The following is a 10,390-nucleotide window of genomic DNA, read 5'->3' on the forward strand; positions in this document are numbered from 1 at the left end:
ACCGGAATAAATAACTGTACGAGTTTTATTAAGACATGATGCGAAAACTATGTTCGTAAATTAAATTATTACTGTGTGGACCGAATTCTGAGTAATTCGAACCATGTTAGTTCGAATTACTTGGTGACTATTTCTTCAGTGTAATTCGAACCTATTTGGTTCGAATTATGAAGTTAGAGTTCGAACCAAATTGGTTCGAATTATGTGGCTATGTGGTATATGTGTAATTCGAACCTATTTGGTTCGAATTACTTGCAAAGTGAGTTCGAACCATATTGGTTCGAACTACATAGAAATGTGCTTTGGTTGATTGATGAATCAGATTTTGCTTTGCCTTATTTGTGTCAAATTGTTCTCCCTTTGACTTGTTTACGTTTTTTACCCTTAAATTTATTAAAAAAAAATTATTAATAAAAAGAATTTACTGGTGTAAAAATAAATTTGAATTTAGTTTTTAATTAATTTATTAATTATTAGTTTATTAATTTTTTTATTTAAAATAAAAAATATTTTATATTAATAATTAATTTATTATTTATTTATAAATTATTAATTATATTTAAAATTAATATTTAATTATTATTAATATATTTATAAAAATATATATTTTAATTTTTAATTTTAATTTTATTTTTATAATTTTATATTTTTATTTAATTATGAGCGAACGGAATTGACTCAGTTGTACGATCATTGATCGTGTTAATTACCGGTTCTGATATCCTTCAACATTTTTTATATTATAAATAAGGGTAAGGTTATATATTTACGGCCATCTAAAGATTTTGCTTCTAAATTACCTCTCATGTGCAAAGAGGGTTAGAGGAGAGTCAGGAGACCATGTTTTGTGCCAGTAGCACAGCTGGTATGGTCCGTACATTTGGCATTTTCCACCCATAACGAACTCCCCCTCCCACTCACTGTCACGCACCACACACCTCCTATTCCCATCTCTCCACTTTAAAATATTTATATATTATATATTGCCAAAAGAAATTCATGTAGTAATAATTAATAAATCATTAAACCTAAAAGTCGATAGTATAAACTCTTATGTACGTAAAAATTTAAAAATTTCATATTAGTATTTCACCTTTTAAAGTATTTACAAAGCAGCAAAAAAATTAATTACTACGTTCCATAGTAAATATTCTAACTGTGCAAAAAATATCATAAAGAAAGAAATATAAATTCATGAGCTATAATTAGTTGAGAAATTTCCCGGTTTTATGTTCAAATGCAACAAACAAATCGTATGCATTGACCTTATCTGACGTTCAAAATTCGAAATGCCACACGAAAACGACTTGTCTCCGCGGCTTAAAAAGGGATCCGCACTCGTCTCTTCTTTTGTCCTCCTCCAAAAAGCCCTGGATCCGCTTCAATATCTTGCCGCGACCCTTAAGATATTTATATTCAAATTTAAAAGCTAAGTGCTAATAAATATCGAATAAACTTTTGAATGTATAAAAATATAAAAATAAATAAATAAATATGAAATTAGAGTTATTATGCTAAAATTTAATACAAATAATAAAATAAAATTTAATACAAATAAATAAATAAATGGACTTGTTTGGGTGAACTTCTAAAAAAATATCTTTTTTCAAATTATCTTTTTTTAAAAGATCTTATGGAGTAATTTTATGTTTGGATATCTCATACAAAAAGATTTTTTTATCTGTCAATTATCTTTGGGTATAATAATATAAAAATATTTTTTTGTTTATTTATTATATGATAAACATCTTTTTTTTAAAGAAAAAAGATATTTTAGAAAAAGATGTAAATTACAGCTTCTCAAAAAAAATATTTTTTTATTTTTCTAATGCTTTTATTTTTATTATTAGAAATTTGTCAAACACGCTAAAAAATAAAAAAATATTTTTTATTAAAAAATTTTTTTTTAACAGAATAATAGCGTCCAAACAAATACTTAGTATATAATTACATAGATGTTATAAAAGCATTCTCCAATATAATAGGAGGATGTGGTACATTACGGAGGTTGAACACAAGGAAATGTCAATAATAGCCCTTACGCAACCCCTTCGATGTTGAGCGCTTGGACCCACCGAAGATGAAACCCTAATTTGTTTTTAGAATAAAAAAAAAAGGAGAAAAAAGAGAAGGCTAAGAATAGAGGGAAAAGAAGAGAGTGGGAGAGAAATAGAGAATGAGGTGCCCGTAGCTGCGAAAGAGTTGCGGAGGAAAAGGAATCCCAAAATTTCATTCATCTCAGAAAGAGAGAGAAAATACCGAAACGAGGGAGAGGCGGTCATTGCTATTCTAATTTTCTTTTAATAATTAAAAAAATAAAAGAAGAGGCACACGCACAACACGAAGAAATAGTCGATTTCGTTCTGTCTTGGAGAAGAGGTTATACGTTGTCGTCTTAACTTAAATACGCTTTTCCCTCTTTTCCCTTCGCATTTTCCTCTTTCTTCTTCTTCCAACTCCGCTCCCCAGGTAATCCCTCTCCCCTCTTCTCCCTACCGCCTTATTGATTTGAATTTTGAACCGTGTTTTCTGGTGCAATTCCTTTGAATACTCGCGATACTCTTTCTGTTTTATTATCCTTGTTTACTAGCGTTATCTCTTAGATAAAAAGGAATATTTTGTTTTTGGTTTGTTTCCTTTTTTCTTTTTTGGATTTAGCTGTGCTAGTTTTCCTTCATGCTCCCTCTGTGGAATAATTATTATGTTTTGTTGAATGCCACATAAAATTGCTTATGGAATCTCTCTCCTGATTTGAAAATAAAAAATATAAAAAGACCCGCAAGGAAGCATAATTTTCCCATGCTTGGAGACTACGCATCGAGTCAGCTTATTTGAGGATTTCGCCGTTTGCTGTTTTCATAACTTGAATCCCAATATCTGTACATATTGTGGTGTTTGGGGGAGCGAAACGATCCCCTTTTTAAAAAAAAAAAGGAAATAAGCAAAAGGTTTCATTAATTTAGGTTATATTCAATCATCTGTGTAATTTTAGCTGTTGTAGTAGGGATATTATGGAAAGATAACTATTTGAAATTGATACTTAATTGAAATCTTAAATAATATTTGCGTTTATGTTGTTTCTATGACATTTTTGCAGCCATGCCGACCTTTAGTGCCATAGCATTGGATAGGTTGTTAGAGCCTGGAGGTTCCAGACCTGTTGACAGATCTGCTTCGAATTCGATGCCTCTGCCAAACTCACAGAAGGGGAGGAATGCTAGTGCGCCCCCTAAGAAAAAAAAGGCTACTCGTCCTCCATTAAAACCAGCTCTTTATGCCACTCCTGAGGTGACGCCACTTCCGGATGCACCCTCTTCCTTTCCTCCATCACCATACATCATTAACCATAAGCGACGTGGGCCGCGCCTCCTCAAGAGCACTTCAGAGGCCAGCATACTGGCTGAGCAGAATGTTCTCCATGATTGTGAAAAGCCTAATGGTAAGAGCTCAGATACGGTGGTTGTAAGTTCAGCAGGTGACCTACAAGTTCCTTATAAAAATCCTGAAGCTGTTAAAGAGGAGCTCGGTGACACTGTTTATCACTTTGAATTCGATAGCAGCAATAATGGTGACTTTGGGACTGGACACAGGGAAAGTGGGAGTAGTAGCATTACAAATGATTTACAGGTACCAACAATGAATTCACAAAGAGGTTTAGAGATTGAAGATTTCTTCGATCCAAATGAATCAATGAGTTTTGCAAGTATTACAGATGTTGAAGATAATGCTGGGGCAGAACTGTCTATGAAGTACAGCAGTCCTGGGGAGTTTTTTGATGCTTGGGAAGGTAATTTGGGTTTAGTTTTCTGTCAATTTCTGTTGCAATGAAACATACACAAGCAATAAGAGCCTTGTTTGTTTTTCGCACTTGTCCCCCAATTTTCAACTTATGCCACTTACTACAGTGGGCGGAATATCCTAATTATATCACGGAATTATCCATAGTATGGTATATTTCATACACCTTGAAAATAGTTGACAAATAGTGGTTTAGTATTGCTTGTAGTGAAGGTCTTGGAAATTCTTCATTCATGTTGGAGAAGCGCTTACTTGTCTCTTTTCTTTCTGCAGAACTATCTTCTGAAGGTGGAACTCAAAATTCTACAATTGATTTTGAAGCTGAATTACGTGAAATGAGGTTGAGTCTATTGATGGAGATAGAGAAGCGGAAGCAAACTGAAGAGTCCCTTAACAGCATGAAAAGCCAATATGAGAGAATTAGGCAAGGCTTATATAGTGCAGGAATTGTTTTGCCTGCAAATCTTACTGCTGTTGCTGGGGCTGACCAGCTGAATTCTGATCCCATGGAAGATCTATGTCAACAAGTTCATGTTGCAAGATTCATATCAAACTCCATTGGGAGAGGAATGGCCAGGGCTGAAGTTGAAGCACAGATGGAAGCTCAACTAGATTTAAAGAACTTCGAGATTGCTCGGCTGTTGGAACGCCTCCGATGTTATGAGACCATGAATAGGGAGATGGTTCAGAGGAACCAGGAAGCGATAGGTGAGACTTACGTCTTATATTTGGTCTTTGATAGTTTTGATGAAGTGAACATACTCATTTTTTTCTTCCTGCAAGAATATCTGTTGCTGGTGCTAGTGTGGCTAGTCATTTTACATTTCATCAAAGCACAATTATCATGCTTTACTTTGAGTTTGACAATTATGCATGTTCAAGAAAGATTTCGATGGACATAGCACCTGTATTGAGTGAGAATTGTCTATTGGTTGTTGAGCGGGATTGTCTGTCGAATGTTGGTTTTATTAACAGTCTGAGAATCATGCATCCATGGTGTGCTTCAACTGTCGATGTGTTTATTTTGCAGACAACAAATAGTGATTAGCGGTTTAGGATCAGTTTTAGGATAACTCCCCCCCTTTTCCCGTTTACCACCAAACAAAAGTGGAATTATTAGAATACGAAGGGGAATAAAGCTGCATTATTTGGGAATGTGATCAATTTAATGCTGAGATAAATGAAACTTTGAGCTCATAGCTTTAGGTCTGTATTGAGCGATATCACAGTTGTTTTAGTTCTTGTTCTTTTTGGGTGGATTTCTACTTGTTAATACTATATACAACCCTTGATGTGCATGAATATTGCAAGGCTTGCACTGAAAGCCCTTTATACTATTGTAGTTAGGTGATATCTCAAACTTGTATATATTTTCCTCGGGCTTTCTGTATAGGTATTGTGATTCCTTCTGAATATTAGGTGCAAGGAATAATAGACTTGTTTCAGTAATGTTTGCTTAATCACTAAGCTGGGTAAAGTTAATATTTAGAGATGTGATGTGATGTGATGCCTTTTTGGCGTTTGTTACATCAAGGATTAAGAGTTTAAAATCTTAGCTGCTATAGTTAAGAAAACTATCATTGATTGAAACACTTTAACTTCTAACGAATCAATTTTCTAAAGATTGTAATGGATGTGAAATGGGCTGTTGCCCTAGTGGCAGCTCCACTGATAAAAGGATATCTGGTTTCCACAACATATGAAAATACTGTCCTGTTTACATGCATTCATGGAAATAACTGCTGTTTTGCATGAATACTTTATTTCCTGCTAATTTGCATGGTTCCGTTTGTTTAGATTGCATTATAATCGTGTCGTGTTATTTGTGTCTTGTCCAGAGTTGGGACGGCGTGATAGGCAACGGAGGAGGAGAAGGATGAAGAGATGGGTATGGAGCTCTATTACTAGTGCGATTGTGCTTGGTTCTGCAGCAATAGCATGGTCTTATCTCCCAACAAGTAAAGGGTCATCCTCCTCTGCAGACCTTGATGTGGTTGCTGAACATGAGGATGCAGCCGCCAAGTAAATACACATCATCATCATCATCACTAACTACACTTGTGTGTCATGTTAGAAGAGGAAAAATAAAAAGTTACATGCCACTGTGTGGCAACTTATATTTTGATCAATTCAAATTTTCCGGCAAGCACAGAGTGATGTGCATGGTACAAAATAATACAAAGAATTAGTTCTTTCCGATGCAGAGTTCTTGGTAGGAAATTTAGTGCAGTGTTTCCGTAGCTCAGTCATGCGTTCATGGAAATTCTGTGGACGTGCAAATACTTGGTTATCTTATACATCTGTCACAAACCGGTTATAAGATTCTTTATGATAGCTCCTCCCACTGGGGTTGTTGTCTACTTTAGCGTTTAAGTTGATATAGTAAGAACCTTCAGCGTCACAAATACAACACTTTTTGGGTTCTCATGTCCACATGCAGGATGAGAATCTTGATTAAGAAGTTGCCACGTAAATCGATGTGGAAGATAGTAAATAAAACGCAGGTAGCATGGATGCATGATGTTTTCATATGCCTGTAACAGGGTTCATAAGTAATATTCCTTGTTATTTTTTTTTATTTTTTTTAAAGAACCAGGAAAGGTTTCTTACGGCTGCATCCATCCAAGTTGGTATTGTCTGGACGTAGTCGTGACTAAAGGGCAAATCACGCAATCCAACGTGAATCTATCATTTCTCATCACGGCGCACGCACAACACAACGCCATCTGTTTATAATATAGTGAAAATTTATGGCTGATTAATTACTTCACAATGAGAGTCATTAAAATTAAATGATAATTTAGTAGTTGAGAGTCGTTAAAATTCATTTAAAATAGTCTTCTAATACATTTTTTTATTTTTAATATTTTATCACATCAATTTAAATAATTAATTGACATAGCTTATTTACTATTTATTTAATTAATTTTTAAATTATTTTAATTTTAATTGAATTATTTTTTAATTATTTTATTTTTACTTCTTATATAACTCGTTATTATAACTTAAGATTTTTTTTATTTTTATAATATTTATTATTTGTTAGATTACTTTATAATTTTTATATTCTCTTATTTTTTATTTTTATACAAGATATTATATGTCTTTAATATTAGCATTTTTTTAATAAATAAAAATATAATTCATTATCTTCTTCTATAATCACTTATTCTTATGCTTATCATACAGGATTATAACTTAAGATTTTTTTTTTTATTTTTATGACATTTATTTTTTTAGGTACTCTCTATTTTTCATATTTTTTATTTTTATATAGAATATTATATAATTTTAATGTAAATGTTATTTTTTTTCAATAGATATAAATTGAATAATAAAATATAATTTATTATTTTTTTCATTCTCACTCCTTATGTTTACTATATAAATTAATATTCAGTTTACATCTCTTTTATCTCTTTTTTTTTAATATAATCTCATTTTTCTTGTTCTTTTTTCCTTCATTCTTACTAATATTTTGCACAATTATTTGAAGAATTTGATTGATGACTAGAATTTTTTTTACTTTATTAAACATATATATTAAGTGATAAATTCTTAAAATACTATACTTTTACAATTTTTTTTAGGTTTTTTTTATTTTTTATCTAGTTATATTCATTAATTATATCATTCATATATCAATTTTTTTCAACAATTTATATTTTTTAAATATTATTTAGTTGTAATATTGTTAAAAATACATGATATTATTGTAAATCATGAAAAACAAAATTAAAAAATTGAAATGTTAATTTCAACCATATATCATCTTTTTTACAATTCTTTTTTTGGTCTAATTATATTGATTAGTTGTAATATTGTTAAAAATATAGTATTATCATAAGTCATGAAAAGTAAAACTAGAAAATTGAATGTTCATTTCTTATATTCAAATTTGCATTTCATCTAATAATTTTATATTTGTGCTATAGTATTTAATGTAATCTAAAAAAATTACTACTTAAAAGACAAAATAAAAATAATAATATAAAATTAAATAAATAAATTTAAATTAAATATTTTTACAATTTTATTTAAAATTTAATTTATCTATAAATTTTTTAATTTTATAATTATTAAATTTTAAATTACTTTATATATTTTATAAATTGTATGTCCATTATATTTTTTCGCACAACGCGCGCTTTAAATCTAGATATTATTTTATTCACAAGGCCAGAGCCAATTACAAGTTAATAATTATTACAGTATATATTTAGATAAATTTTTTAAAAATTTTGCATTGAACATTTGTCGTTAAGAAAATTTTATTAAAAAGTTAACATATAAGTCTTTATTTTAGTTAGATTTATTGTTTCTATTTAAACAAAGAGAAAAGTATCGTTTTTATTTCTAAAGTTTGGGATAAGTTCTATTTGTGTCCCTAACGTTTAAATCATCCTATTTGTATCCTTAACGTTTATAAAAGTGATTCAATATTATCATACTATCAATTATACTAACAAATCAGATTATATTTTTCAATTATTCTTACTTGAATGTATTCATTCTCAATTAGGTCTCACTTGGATGTGCTCGATTTTAATATTATACCCACTATTTGTGTTTAGATTCAATTATGTCCCTAGAAAAGTGAATTATGTAAATGTTGTAGGAATTAGTTTCAACATTTGATGAACTATTTTTTGGAGTAAATCACGATTCTATCCCAGAGATTTGTAGTCTAACTTCAAGAAGAGATTTTTAAAACTCAAACTAAAGCGTTTATGATGTGTAATTAATGGCAGGATAATATTAAATCACTTTTACAAACGTTAGAGATACAAATAGAACGATTTAAACGTTAGAGACAAAAATAAGATTTACCCAAACGTTGGAGACAAAAACGATACTTTACTCTAAGTCCTTAAAAGTGTGACGCAAGAACTTATACATTTTATTTTTGAAAAGTTCAAAGACCTCAACTTAATAAATTTTGTTTGAAGACAAAAATGTTGGATGCAAAATTTCAAAGACCTATTTAAATATATACTCTAATTATTATTATATTATCCATGCTTAGAATGATGGCGGTGGGAAATGGGTGGGACAGGTAGAGACTCTCAATCAATAGTGGACCTGCAAGCAAAGCAGGACCAGTTATTAGTACGTACATGGTGATGCAGATGCTTTAATTTGCTCCAATTTCGTAATGTTAACGAAGCTATGCCGCGTGGTGGATTCTTAATATACTTATTACACACAAAATACTTCTTTTGGAATTTTTTTCTGAATTCTTAATTCCCACTCTTGTGGATAAGTTTAAGTTGTGTAGTGAGTAGGCGCATGCCATGTGATTGCAGCAGACTATGCTCTTGTGGTGATTTGTTCGATCATTCTTCTTGGAGCGTGTTAAATAAATATTCCAGTAATAATAAGACAGTTAACGTGAATATTTTTCTTGCGAGAACTTAATGCAATGCGCTCCATAAGAAATTGCGCTTCCACTCGTTTTGTTTTGTTACTTTTGATGGCAAAAGTTGTTCGTCGGTGTTCTCTTTCATGAACTCTGGTTTAATAAAAAAGCGCGGGGGATAGGTTACCTGCTTCTCATAAATCATACCATACCGTTTATTTATTTATTTGTCGGTGGTGATTATGAGATGAATACTGTATGTACATTTTCCCTATAGTTACTTAGTGATACGGATTTAAAAGGATAAATAAGAAAATAAGGATTCAAACTGAATAAAAAGATACATTGAAATTAAAATAAGAACAAAAAAGATAAGTTGAAATTGAGTACAAAGAGAATCACTCTACTTCTACCCAATTTCTTGACGCAACAAGAAAGGGACTCCTCAACCTAACTTGTCAACGCCATGGTTTGGAAATTGATTCGAAGGGACTCCTCAACCTTCTAACCAATTCCCCGATGCAACAAGAGAGGGACTCCTCAACCTCAATTGTCCACACCATGGTTTCATCACGAAACCAAAAAAGGTTTAAAACCTCTAAATCATTCTATTCTCCGACTACAATAGCTAATGAGGTATTTATAACCTCTTATTAGGTTAAAACAAAGAAAACCCTAAAGCCCATAAACATAAGGCCCAATCTAGTAATTAAATAAACAAAAATAAAAATACATTAAATAACATATTCTAAAAATATAAACTAAAATATCTTCTAAATAACTCTTGAACTCTTCATATCACGAACATTTGAAGCACGTATCATTCTCCTCCTCTTCAAAAAAGATTCGTCCTCGAATCTTGTAGGTGGAAAAAAAAATAATATATGAAAAGGACAGTAATTATAAGGAAGATAATTTCTTTTTTTTTTTTGGTTTTTTCTTCTTTTTTTTGTTTTTTTTTCACTTTATGTTTTTTTTTAAATAATGAAACGCAAACGAAAACAAGAACACAAGAACAAAAAGAAAGATGCGACAAACACTGAACTTTTTTTTTATGATAAAAGAAGAACAAATATAGATTAATAAGAATTAATCTAATACCTGAGCTCTGATACCAAATGATACGGATTTAAAAGGATAAATAAGAAAATAAGGATTCAAACTGAATAAAAAGATACATTGAAATTAAAATAAGAACAAAAAAGATAAGTTGAAATTGAGTACAAAGAGAAT

At 30.8% G+C, this 10,390-nt stretch overlaps 1 protein-coding gene across 1 annotated transcript; it reads left to right on the top strand.

Annotated features, from left to right (window-relative positions):
• Window positions 1-2,116: 2,116 nt before the first annotated feature.
• Window positions 2,117-6,158, top strand: LOC107642902 (netrin receptor DCC). The gene is made up of 4 exons (XM_016346405.3): window positions 2,117-2,469; window positions 3,098-3,787; window positions 4,072-4,506; window positions 5,637-6,158. The coding sequence occupies exons 2-4, from the start codon at window positions 3,100-3,102 to the stop codon at window positions 5,822-5,824; spliced, it is 1,311 nt and encodes a 436-aa protein (XP_016201891.2). The 5' UTR covers window positions 2,117-2,469; window positions 3,098-3,099; the 3' UTR covers window positions 5,825-6,158.
• Window positions 6,159-10,390: the final 4,232 nt, after the last annotated feature.

This window comes from Arachis ipaensis, chromosome B5 (genome assembly GCF_059453495.1).
Source record: "Arachis ipaensis isolate K30076 ecotype BB chromosome B5, ASM5945349v1, whole genome shotgun sequence".
NCBI classification, from domain to species: domain Eukaryota; kingdom Viridiplantae; phylum Streptophyta; class Magnoliopsida; order Fabales; family Fabaceae; genus Arachis; species Arachis ipaensis.